Source organism: Solanum stenotomum, chromosome 9 (genome assembly GCF_019186545.1).
Source record: "Solanum stenotomum isolate F172 chromosome 9, ASM1918654v1, whole genome shotgun sequence".
Lineage (NCBI taxonomy): Eukaryota > Viridiplantae > Streptophyta > Magnoliopsida > Solanales > Solanaceae > Solanum > Solanum stenotomum.
The window spans coordinates 5,475,717-5,489,851 of NC_064290.1; the positions used below are offsets into that span (position 1 = coordinate 5,475,717).

The 14,135-nt window shown below is 31.9% G+C and overlaps 3 protein-coding genes across 3 annotated transcripts in view; all 3 read left to right on the forward strand.

Moving 5' to 3' along the window:
• LOC125878027 (tetraspanin-19) overlaps positions 1–14,135 on the forward strand; it is a 367,072-nt gene that overhangs the window by 278,757 nt on the left and 74,180 nt on the right. The window lies entirely within an intron of this gene.
• The window catches only part of LOC125878026 (E3 ubiquitin-protein ligase RMA1H1), a 117,867-nt gene that overhangs the window by 88,122 nt on the left and 15,610 nt on the right, over positions 1–14,135 (forward strand). The window lies entirely within an intron of this gene.
• LOC125876166 (uncharacterized) lies at positions 10,980–13,195 on the forward strand. Its single transcript, XM_049557286.1, has 3 exons — positions 10,980–11,412; positions 12,120–12,401; positions 12,819–13,195. The coding sequence occupies exons 1-3, from the start codon at positions 10,980–10,982 to the stop codon at positions 13,193–13,195; spliced, it is 1,092 nt and encodes a 363-aa protein (XP_049413243.1).

Consider the following 14,135-nt stretch of genomic DNA (forward strand, 5'->3'; position numbering starts at 1 on the left):
CTAGCTCTCATATAATTAGTACTCGATCCTTCTAAGTTCTATCTATTTTTGTGTGGCAACATGTACATTGCCATAGTTGATATATAGTACTATCTCATCTAGCTCGTATAATTAGTACTCGATCCTTTTATTTATTTTTACTTATTCAGTATTGATTTGACATATTTCTTAGTTAAGGAACAATAATTTTTTATTCAATATCAATTAGAATACAATAAATTTAATAATTTGAGAAACATATTGAGGAATAACTATAATTAATATCAATGATAAATTAGGAACTAAATAATAGTAATTTTTTTTCTTAATTTTCTAAAACTAAAAATGAATGAAGGGAGGATAGATCAATTAGTATTTTCAGAAGTCCCAATTTCAAGGGACAATAATATTTTATTGAAGAAGTTTTGTTCTCCTATAAATTTTAATTAACAGATTAAAGGTGATCATTTATGAAATTAAGTTGAGATATAAGCTATCTAGAAAGACCCATGTCGATGAGGAGCAAAACCATTTAATTTGGTTGGCATCTAAACGGGTCATTTGTAATTTTATTCCTATTTTGTGCCTGTATTTATATTTTTGTTCCTCATAATAAATATTTTTTTGTGTGATGATAAGTTTATATTATTTCCATATCACAATATCTTATAAGTTATAATCAAATATGACTTCAATTTCGGAAGAACTTATTTTTCACTGGGCAAATTCAATTGCTAAATAACTGAAATTAAAGATCAACTCATTTAAAGGAAAAAATGCATGACATTATACATCTAAAATATAACTAAGCAAATTTTAAATTCATATATAGAAGGAGAAATATACAATAATAATTGTTAGTTAAACACCTAAAACCAATATTATGTAAGAAAACTTTTAAACAATTCATAAAGATATTGTAGTATTATATCAAAATAGCAGCATTTTAACTTACTTGCTGTCAAGTGGTCATTAAAAAGTATTATTTTGGTTTGGTTTCCTGCCGGTGTTCAGATTCCATATTAGAATCTCAATTAAATTCAGATCACACACTACAGGGTCTATTTAGAGATGACGCTTCCAACAAAAAATATTTCCATACCCAGAGGTCGAACCCAAAACCTCTGATTAATGGTGAAGCAGAGTGAGTTGAAAATAATGAATGTGTTTGCAACTCATGACTACACCGATGATTTTTTTTATAGTAATTATTTAGTGATAATAATATAATATGAGTATTTATAATCAACATTTTATACAAATATCGTTAAAAATATTAGCGACTATGAATAAATGACATTAAATTAATTGTTATTTATGAAAAATTTAACTACTAAATATATATATATATTTTTTTAAGGTGAGGTGGTAGTGGGAATAAGGGGTGCATGGGGGCTTTGATAAGATCATGAAACCATATCAATAATTAGTATGTGTATTATTAGTCCTAAAACTTTCACTAGTTTATTATACTAATTGTAGAAAGTATATTTAGTGGTATATTATGTTAGGAGTTGTGCTTATCCAAATTGGTTTGTCTTAATCTGCATTTAATTAATAGCACAAGTCGAGAAAAAGCATAAGAAGAAACACACATACATCTCACTTTTTTATTTATACTAGACATTGTTGCCCGGCACAATATCGGTTAATTTTTATCTTAATTTATGTGACACAAATATAATATAGTGAGTTATTTAAATTTAATATGATTTTAAAATATTTTAAGTTGTTAATAATGTAATTTATAATATTTTTTACGTAATTTTAAATAATGTATATTACTCCACTTGTCTCAATTTATGTAGCATAGATAAAATTTCAAGAGTGAATCAAATGTTGTTAATTGTTAAGATTTACAATACTATTTATATAGTTTTTGTAATGACCCGTTACGTCATTTTGGAAATTAGTCATCACTCTTTCATAAAAGATCCTTTTTGGAAATTTTTAATGAGAATTTTGAATTACTCATTTAACTATGGTTATTTTATTGATAAGAATTCTTTAATAATTAATATTATTAGTAATTAATGGGCCAAGAATATAATTTTATTAATATCATATACCCATTTGGCCCATGTATGAGAATGAATTAAAGTAGATTGGGGTTTAGTTTTTATTAACTACAAATAAAAGAAAAATATTTATGATAGAAGCAGAGGCATAATTCGGCGCCACAGGAAAGCATTCTCGCTCCAAGTAAAACAAGAATTCGCCTAACTAATCTTCATCTCTAATCCCGTAATTCGTATGTTCTAGTTTTAGGAGTAAGTTTAATTAATTATTAAATTGGTAGGTTGGAATAGTTGAATATTTATAGAATGTTGGAGATATTGTAATGTAAATTATTTTTGATTGGGTGTATTTATTTATGGCAGTGGATTGATGTTTCATGATGAGTAATGATGAGGAAATTAATGATGAGATAATAATGAGTGGAATAGAGAAGTTGTAGCTAGCTTAGGTTTTGCGTATTATCTTCCGTAGCAAGTTGGTTTCTATGTTTATTTTTGGTTAGCATATTGTGATCAAGATTTTAATATATTGAGATACCTAATTACATATTAGGTGTATTGTAGTATGTGGATACCATTAAAATTATGCTATTTGAGGGAATCAAAACTTAACCATAGACTTGAAACTTGGAAAGTATGATAGTTGAAATGTTAATTGACATCAAGATTTATGAACTTGATTATAAATTTGGGTGAATTTTGGTTCAAGGCTAAACACATAGTAATGTGGGTGTTGTTAGTTTTGAAAACTTATTGTGAATATTTATTTGAATAGATCGAATTGATTTAGAAGTTCAACGAAAGGGGAGGGTTCAAGTCCCGGAGTGATTGTTCGACTATTTCAGGCGAGTGGATTTCTAAACCCCTGTTAAGTGTATGGAATTCATGTATTTCCTTGTAATATGTGTTTAGGGTAATGAGGCTTGGTGATGGGTTGACTTGTCCACATTGATTAATTCTAATGATGAAAAAGGGATAATAAAAGGCAATGTGATCAATTGTTTGTGTGATGTGTTGAGAGTTGTTTGAAGGGCTTGTTGAGTCATTGTTGATGTTGTATCCTGATTGTCTGTTGTGAATTGTGCAATGTTATGAAAATGGTCATTTCCTCATTATTTGTGTGAACATGTCATTTGCATTGTTCTGAGACATGGTTCTGACAAATGTTATGTGCATTGAGAAAGAATAAGAAAATAAAGAGGATGTACCATTTCGAGGGACGTATCGCGTGCCGCGATGGATACTATATTTCGAGGGACGTGTCGCGCGCCGCGACGAATACTATATTTCGAGGGACGTATCGCACGCCGCGATGGTTACTATTATCGAGGGTTGTATCGCGCGCGCGATGGATGCATGGACAGATATGTTCCCCATGGGTCCCGGACTGAGAGACAGCGGGTGTGTATCATTAGGTCAGACATGCATCACTATACTTGACATTGCATTTCATTACATTGCACTTCTTTATTATTGGTGAACTTGATCTTGTGTGTTGTTGATCTTGTGAGTGCCTTTCTATGGAATTTGTGACTGATAAATATTGAGCTTGTTGTTGAAGATATGCAATTGTTAGAGTGTTGTTGTTGAGGATATGAAACTATTGTTGTTGTTGAGGATATGAGATTGTTAGAGTGTTGTGTTGAGCTATGTGCTTTGTAAATTGTGAACTGTTAGGTTGGGTTGGTTTTATACAGATTGTAGTTGTGAAGGTTCGGTTGGGGTGTAAGGAGTACTTGTATTCTATCCCCTTAACTCGTGTTTAGAGGTTTACTTGCTGAGTACCGTGTGGTTTGGTACTCACCCCTTGCTTCTACAAATTTTTGTAGGTTATGAGCCTGGATTTTTGTGGTACTTGTTATTCTCTTCTTTTCCGAGGCCTCTGGGAGATTTGTGAGGTAGTTGGTTGTCTTCTCAACGATCCTTCTTACTCCTGTTTATGATCTTGTTCTACTCTAGAAACAATGTCATATGAGACTTGTATTTTTCTTTTGATTCAATTGTAATACTTTAGAGGCTTGTACACGTGACAACCAGATTTTGGGGGTATATTTGAGTTTATTATAAAAATTTCCGCATTTTATTGTAATGGTTGAGTTTTAGGCTGACTTGTCTTGGTGGGTTAAGACGAGTGCCATCACGTCCATTTTTGGGTCGTGACAGTTTTCAAATTAAATAATTTCACATTAAATAATACATATTACTTCTTTTGTCCCATTTTATGTGACACTGATAGATTAATTTTAAGAATCAATCAAATTTTTATGTGTTTTTTATAAAAAATTTAAGGTGTCAATTATCATGATTTATAGTATTTTTTTATGCAATTTTTAACGATAGATTAATTTCAAGAATCAGTAGAAATTTTTATGTTTTTTTTTAAAAATATTTTATATTGTCAATTATCATGATTTATAGCATTTTTATGCAATTTTTAACGATAGATTAATTTCAAGAATCATTTGAATTTTTTATATGTTTTTTCTTAAATAAATATTTTATGTTGTCAATTATCATGATTTATAGTATTTTTACGCATTTTTAAATTATAAAAAAAACTTTAAAAATAAGACAAATAAATTCAAATGGACCCAATATATGTTTTTTTTTATTGTCTCAATTTATGTGACACAAATGAAATTTGGAGGGTCATCCAAATTTTTTTATTTTTTAAAAAAATGTTTTAGTTATTAATTATTGTGATTTATAATATTTTTATGTAACTTTCAAATAACATATATTACTGATCACTTTGTCCTAATTTATGTGATATGGATAAAATTACAAATTAACCCCTTTTAAATGTCTTTTAGATATTTTAAGTTGTTAATTATTATAATTTATAATACTTTTTTGATAATTTTAAAATGATATATGTTATTTTTTCTGTCCCAATATATATGACCACGATAGAATTCTGAGAGTCAACCTATTTTATTATATATCTTTTAAATAATTAAAATTTTTAATTATTGTAATTTTTAATACCTTTCAAGTCATTGTAAATAATATATGTTGCTTCCTTTGTCCTATTATATACTGTCAATAAAATTTCGAAAATCAACTAATTATTTATTTATTTTTAAATATATTAAATTATTAATTATTATATTTTATAGTATTAAAGAAAATTTAAATTGAAAATATAGAAAACTTTTAGCTGCTTAAAAATAACTACGATAATTGGAAGCCTACAGAAAGCAATAGGATTGCCATAAAAAAGCAAGAGAGAGGGTCCCATTATGATATACTAAGGGGTCGTTTGGTAGAAAGAGTGATAGTGCAGGGATTAACAATGCATGAATTAGTAATGCAAGGATTATTTTTTATCAAGTGTTTGGTTTATTATTTCCAACCTAATCTTGTGTGTGGTTTAAGACTCTACACAAAGCTTATTTCCAATTATACCCTTAAGATTATTTTGTGATTTTTTATTTTATGTATAGCATTACGACATATTTTCATGTTCATTCCGTTGGTGAGCTTCAGTGCATTCCATTGGCCAATATTACTCATCACATTATCCTATCCCCTCAAATATGACTATTTCGAGAAATGAATTGTTATAGAGGATTTGTGAATTAAATAACCATACAAGATAAGTACAATGAGCAAATGCAGAAGGCCAGACAAAATGCAAAAGATTGAATCCAAATCCACAGCACCTTCATATGTCAAATAATAAAACAACACATTTAGCATGAATATAGTTTATGTTAATAAGTAAACACAACACAAAATTAACCTGAGAATAATTTAAAACGTTGTGATCATTGGGCAAAACTGAAGAAACATAATTTTTTAGTAACTAAATATTTATAGTACCAAGTAAGAAATCTCTACAATGTCCCAAAGAGCAGACTTGCCAACAAAAAAAAAAACATCGGTTATTCAAATTGTTTGAACAACAACGAAACATTAACAACAGATATAAATGAGAATAATCATACATGATATTTTAAACTTTTTTTATTGAAGAAAAGCTAGACTAGTGATTCATAAATATTGTCAGATTGAACAATTCATAAATATGATTTTATACAAGAATAATAACTTGACATTATTTTTATCGTGATATGGACTCCAATTAATTTCACATATGGTAAACTTTTCGTACAAAATTTATTCACACATACACTGTTGAAAATAGATTATTGACTTTCTTTACTAGCCACATATATATCATATAACTTTACATTATCTTCATCATGATATGAACTCCAATTAATTTCACATGTGGTAAACTTTGGCACAAAATTTATTCACACATACAATGTTGAAAATAGAATATTGACTTTCTTTACTAGCCACATATATATCATATACTTCGAATAAATATTCAACAATGTAACTAAATTGCTTTCTTGAATAGAACATATAATTAATTTATAAGTGGAAACTCTATGATGAGTGGACTCCAATATATTAAAAGTAGCTAGCTAGATTCGATTGAAACAATTAATTTTAATTCAAACTATATGTACAACAAAATAATACTTCGATCCTATTAAGTATAGATCCCGTTTGAATATAATTTTAAATCAAGTAGATTTATGAAAAATATTGAAATTTTCCTACTCAAATATAATACGTATTATAAAATGAGTAAATTATAGTTCATAAATATGAGAGTTGATGCTTTGTTCATAAAAGTGATTTGAAATCAAAATTTTAAATTTGAGTCTCAATTTTTATGGTCAAATGCTTTTTAAAAAAATTTCTTTTTAAAGAAAAAAATTGATTCCGTGGCAAATTAAGTATAGTAGTTTGGTAAGAGTCATATAATGTGTACTAAGAAGCTGTCAATTACATCATTAAGTTTAAAAATGAAAGGAAAGATTTTGCCAATCGAAAAGAAATTAAACAAGTAATCTAGTTGGAATTGGGTGATGACATTAAACCTATGCTTAAATTATTTGTTTTAACATAGCAAGATGATGCTTACAAGTTGGTGAAATAAAGGTTGTACAAAATTGACATTTTTCTAATAAAGCCCATGCATATGGGGGCCTTGGGACTCAAACATTACAACAAATAAAAGAAGTTTACGACAATAATATAATTATTGTTGTATTATATTTAGCTATAATAATATAATATAAATATTAATAATTAATACTTTATATAAAATCGCTAAAGACTTTAGTAATTATAAAATACAATGACATTATCAAATATATTATCATTAAATATCTTTTTTATTATCGTGCAATGATAGTTCACTTCAACTAATTTTGTCTATCTTAAACTTAAAGTGGACAAAATGTTAAAAATGATAATATTGTAAGATTGTGATTAAGTTAGACATCGTATCTCCTAGTCACAAGTTCAATAGAATACTTTAGTAAATGACGGAGTCAGACATTTCAATTAACTAAAATAAGCTTTCTAGTAATTAAGAAGGCAATTTAATAAATTAAAGTATAATTTTATTCCTTTTTAATCATTTCATGGGAAAGTTCAAAATCTTACATGGAGCATATTTTGGAGAAATACGCACGATATATCATCTGGAAAGTCATTTAACATATTTTAACAGTGTTATATTTAAATCCACTAATAATATTATAATATCTTGCTACTAATTACTAATATCGATCATACATATAACTTACTTCAAAATTAATAATTAAATAAGAAATGAAATAGTATTAATTTTTATATCATGATCGTTTATATTTATCGGATATACCAAACGACCTGAACAATCATAAAATGTGTACTAAGGTCTTTGGTTTTATCGTACAGTTTGGGGTAAATAATGGTTGTACAAAATTGACATTTTCTAATAAATCCAATGTATATGGGGCCTTGCTTATAGTTTCACTTTAACTAATTTTGTCGATCTTAAATTGGACAAAAAGTTGAAATGACAATGTTGTGAGACTAGAATTAAGTTAGATATTTTGGACCTATTCGGTACGAAAGAAATTAATTTCAATTAAAGTAAAGTAAGTGAGTTCTTATTTTATCAGATAATCTCTGGTCACTTAACTTATGACAGTTCACTTAGAAAGTCACTCAATTTATGATAGTTTATCCAGAAAGTCAGTCAACTTAGGATAGTTTATTCAGACCATCTCCAACCCACCTCTATTTTACTCTCCATTCTCTATATTTGGAGAGTAAAATAGAGAATGAGCACTACAATCCACCTCCATATTAATCTTTGTTCTTTATTTCACTTTTTCATTATTTTAATATTATTATTATTTTGTAATGAACATATTATTTTACATATAATGCTATTAATTAAATATCTAATATTTGTAATTCCTTTTAAATATAATATAATATTTTAAGAAATATATTATTTAATATATAATATTTTCATCTCGAATTGATGATATTTTTTTAAAATTTTTTTGTCACTAATATAATTTGAAAATCTATGATTTGAACAATTTTTAGCTAAACATGAAAAAATCAAAGACGAAAATGCTTATTTTTAAGAGATAAGTGTCAAAAACACACCAAAACTATCTTTTTTTTTATTAGTTTCATACCTAAACTATTGAGAGTGTGAGTTTCATACCTAAACTATCACTTTTTAGATTGAGAAACACACCTCAGTGGTGTGTGTAATACACTCTCTCTTTTATTTGAAAAAAACATTGACACATGGCATTCCACATGGATAAAATATTCCACCTTGACAAAAATTAAAACAATAAACTATTAATAATAATTAAAAATTAATGATTAAAGCATTACTATCCATAAAAAAAAATACCTTTTTGAAAAAATAAAATTCAAATTATTTTTCTTACCTCACTCCACCACCTCCTCCACGTACCCCCCCCCCCCCACAATACCCCATCATTTTAAAAAAAAAATCTTTAATAAAATATTTTTTAAAAATTCATACTTCACCCTCCCCCCCTCCCAAAAAAAAATCACCCACTCATCTCCCACATATGATTTTATTTTTTTAAAATGAAAAGTTTATCCCATCCTATTTAACTGTAACGATCGGGTTCCGTCGTTATAGTAAAGCCAACGGGGAAATTTTTTTGGTCGGAAATTTTTTTCGTAGTATCTTGAAATTTCCCAACCTAGTCCAGATTTGGACGAAATCGGAGTCATTAAGGTGTAGGGAAATCTGGTAACAATCGGGTGAATTATTTATGATTTTGATTACATGAGTAGTTAGATAACTTGTTAAGGAATCCGTATGACTTTACAGAATTGAATTCGGGCGAGTAGAACTCCCGAAATCGATTTTAGCGTGAAGAGTATTTTCTGAGCGTCGCGGGTTAGCGGTGTGTTGTGAAATGGAGATTTTAGAATTATTAAAATAGCTCACTGTTTCGTGCAAACCGCTTTGGCGCTGGGTTTTGTCGCTCTGACGGGCCGCTGTGGCGAGCCAGAAGCGACTTAAAGTCGTAAATAAACCCCAAAATGACTTTATTTTGCACTTTTCGATTCTTAGAGCTAAGAAATGAACCCCCGGTGACTCTTGACAGTTTTCCACCATTCTTGAAGCAAAATGTAAGTTTTTCACTCCCCGAATCCATTTTTCAATCCGTAGAACGTAATCGAATTGGTAATTATCAATGAAGGAGGGTTTGGTCTAGAATTTATGGTGGAAACAACCCTAATTTGAATGCTTGGGATCATGGGTATGAACTAGGGTTCATAGAATTGTTAGCAATTTGAATAATTAATGATTGTTTATTGATTCTCGTATATTATTGATTGTTTGTAGACCAAGAACAAGCGAAACGAATTCGGAAAAGGAAGGGTCAAGTTTCTTAGGGTTTCAAGCTTGTTTTGAGGTAGGTGATGGTTGTGATTCTATGATTGTGTGATGTATGCTTGTTCTTGCTTTATTATGATACTTGTATATGTATGAATGTTGCAATGTTGATCACACTTGTTGTAAATGAGATAGATGTATGATGATTGCCATGAAATCATAACTTAAATGTATGATCTTGAAGATATACTTGCGTTTGTGATTGTGGTGTGTTGAATGGATCGGTTACCACGTTTCGGCATAACTAACTTGGATCGGTTGCCACATTCCGGCATAACTATGGAATCGATTGCCATGTTCTGGCATAATTATTTGATCGGGTACCGCGTTCCAGTATGCTAACTATTTGGGTTTGGGTTCCATGAGAGGACCAATAACGTGACTTAATTGTGTATCTTGCGAAATGTGAAGTTGTTCGTAATGTTGATAATATTGTATATGTTCGATATATATGCATGTGATTATATTGTTGTCTTGACTTGCTTATGTTGCACTTAGTGGGATAGTCGCGTGATCCTATCAGTACACTGTGGTTGTGTACTGATACTGCAATTGCTCTTATTTTTGTTGAGTACAGGGCATCTTCAAGTGGCTACTGACAGACCTTTCTTAGGAGATCAATGATTGTTCGAATTCAAGGGTAAGCCAATTCTTCCGGGCTGCCATGAGTCTCTTTTGTCTATGTCCACCATTTTCGGACTTAGACTTTTCTAGTTAGTTGATTAGTTCGTTAGTTTAGGATTGCATCCCTTCTTGTTTAGACTTGTTGAACTTTAGATGTTTTGGTACATTGACTTTCAGTTTGTAGGTTATTTCTTCCGCATTGTTTAGTTCATTGTTAGACTTTTGTTGGAATTTATAGGAACTCCCTATTTCTTTCCTTAGTATTTAACTTGCTTCTGTAACTTAAATATTGTAGTTGCTTGGTTTGGTTTGTAGTAGTGGTTCTCCCATCGGAGGGTTAGTGTGGGTGTTAATCACGACGGTCTGGGTCGTGAAAAAGTTGTTAATAGAGCTTAGGTTCATTGATCTCGATGTACCAAAACGAGTCTAGTAAAGTCTCGCGAAATGGTACGAGGACGCCTTTACTTTTCTTCTAGAGGCTATAGGACTTTAGGAAATCTCTATGTTTTCTCTTGTCTCCTTTCGTGCTATGACTTGATTCAAATTGGTATCTGACAATTCAAATTGGTATCTAACCTCCTTTACTCTTCTGATCGCACATGGTTAATACTAGATTCAACGACGTTAGGCCCGTAGCTCCCGTCAATGCTCCAACTAAGGAATCTGCAGCGAAAGGTCACAGTCGAGGTAGAGGTAGAGGAAGAGCTAGGGGTAGAGGTCGTGGAAGAGTAGCGCCTGCTGGAAATGAAGCTCCTGTTGAGAATGCTTCTGTGAATGAGAACCCTCATGCGCATCATGAAGAGATGGAAGAGGAAAATGTTAATGTTGAGAACGTTGAAGAGGTTAGACAAGAGAAAGAGTTGCAGGCTGAGACTACCAATGTTCCTTCCATAGACCCAGTGTTAGCTCGACATATCATGTCATTTTTGAAAGGGTTGGTTGGTCCTGAAGTGTTTCCTTCTGTTGAAGTAACTCAAACTCCTACTAATTCTCCTGTTGTTAGCACTGCGACTAAGGTGAGCTGGACTGAAGGTAATGATGCTTTCTTCCGTCCTTTGTTGGGTTCTGTTATGATTAGTAATGAGTATGAAATGTTGACTAAGTTTTTGAAGCTAAAGCCTCCTGTGTTTCTTGGTTCTGAGAGTGAGAATGCTTATGAGTTCATCTTAGATTGTTATGAGAGGCTTCATAAATTGGGTATTGTTCATCAACATAGGGTTGAGTTTATGTCCTTCCAACTTCAATGTGAGGACAAACAATGGTGGAGAGCTTATATGGAGTGCAAATCTTCAGTTTTACCTCCACTCACTTGGACCCAGTTTCATGCTCTGATTTTAGAGAAATATGTGCCTAGAACTTTGAGAGATCGCAAGAAGGATGAGTTTATGGCCTTGGAGCAAGGTGGTATGACTGTGGCTGCTTATGAGGCCAAGTTTCATGCTTTGTCTAGATATGCTACTCAATTGGTGGCTACTGAGGAAGAGCGGATTCACTTATTTATTAGGGGACTAAATTCTGAGTTGAAAGTATTATCTGTTCATATGACTTCTGCAGGGAGGAGCTTTAATGAGGTAACATACTATGTTAAGAAAGTGAAGGGGTGAGGCGAGACGGTCAAGCTAAGGCATGGGCAAAAAGGGCCAAAAACTCGGGTAACTTTCAAGGTTCTTACTCCAAGGGGTTCGGAAGACCAACGCTTGCAGCAAAGCCAATTCAATCCGATATGCCTGCCTCTGCAGGTAATTACTCGGAAACTCCATCTCAAAATTTTCAGGATAGCCAGGGAACCGCACCTTCAGCTGGCAATAAGCCATCTTTTGATCGTACATGTTACAATTATGGTGAACATGGGCATATGAGGAGAGATTTCCCCCACCCACGCGTGTTAGATTCCGCGCAACAGCAGTCTAGAGCAGTGGTACCCACGGAAAATGGTAATAATGGTCGAGAATGTCCACAAAGTAGGCAAAGAGGTAATCAACGAGGCCGTGGAGGTATAGGAAATGGTAATGCAAGCAGAGGTAACATGCAACAAGGTAGGGAAGTGGCTCATCAAGATGATAAGGCTCAATGTTAAGCTTTTCAGAGCAAAAATGAGGCAGAGGTGTCTGACGCGGTGATCACAGGTATTATTCTTGTTTGTGGCCGGATTGCTAATGTGTTGTTTGATTCAGGCTCTACTTATTCATATGTATCCGGGAGATTTGCCTTATAATATTATGATATACTTGATGCCCCTATTCATGTTTTTATCCCAGTTGGAGAGTCAGTCATAGTTACTCATGTTTATCGTTCTTGTCCTATTTTGTTTATGGGTTTTCAGACTTGGGTTGATTTGGTGATTTTAGATTTGACTAACTTTGACATAATCTTAGGCATGACTTGGTTGTCCCCCTATTATGTTGTGCTTAATTGTAATACTAAGTCTATAACTCTAGATATTTCGAAAAGGGAAAAACTAGAGTGGGAAGGGGTGTACAAGCCTAAGCAAGCCAATATTATATCCTCTATTCGGGCTAGTAAATTGGTAGAACGTAGTTGTTTGGCTTATTTGGCCCATATTAGGGATGTTGAGATTGATGCACCATCCATTGGGCCTATTCCTGTGGTGTCAGAATTTAGAGAACTGTTTCCTAATGACTTTCCTGGTATGCCTTTGAATAAATATATAGATTTTTGCATTGATTTAGAGCCTGGTACTCGTCCCATTTCCATCATTCCATATCGCATAGCTCTAACAGAATTAAGAGAACTTAAGGCTCAAATCCAAGAACTTCTTGAGAAAGAATTTATTCGTCCTCGTGTTTCCCCTTAGGGTGTTTCAGTTTTATTTGTTAAGAAGAAGGATGGTAGTATGAGAATATGTATAGATTACCGGCTATTGAATAGGGTCACTACTCGAAACAAGTATCATTTTTCTCGAATAGATGATCTTTTTGACCAATTGCAAAAGGCGTCTAAGATTGATCTAAGGTTTGGCTACCATCAATTGAAGATTTGGCCTGAGGATGTGTCCAAGATGGCGTTTAGGACTCGTTATAGGCACTATGAGTTTTTGGTTATGTCTTTTGGTTTGACCAATGCACCGGCAACTTTCATGATTTTGATGAATGGGGTGTTCAAGCCATTTCTTGATTCTTTCGTTATAGTCTTTACTGATGATATTTTGGTCTATTCGAAAAGTGAGGAAGAGCATGCTGACCATCTTCATATTATTTTGGGTGTTCTTGGGAAACAAATGTTATATGCAAAATTTTCTAAGTGTGAATTTTGGTTAAAATCAGTTGCATTTTTGGGGCATGTAGTTTCAAAAGAAGAGGTAATGGTAGATCCTCAAAAGATTGAGGCGGTTAAGAATTGGGTTCGGCCTACCTCTGTGATAGAAGTTAGGAGTTTTGTTGGGCTCGCTAGCTATTATCGTTGATTTGTGAAGAATTTTGCTTCTATTGCCACTCACTTGACTAATTTGATATAAAAAAGAAGATACTATTTGAATGGACTGAAAATGTGAGGAGAGCTTTCAAAAGCTCAAGACTCTCTTGACCACCGCACATATCCTAGCATTACCGGTGAAAGGTAAAGATTTTATTGTTTATTGTGATGTTTCACATTCTGGTTTGGGTGATGTGTTGATACAAGATAAGAATGTTATAGCTTATGTCTCGCGTCAATTGAAGATGCATGAGAGAAATTATCCAACACATGATTTGGAGTTGGCAGCGATAGTGTTTGTTATTAAGATCTGGCGGCATTAT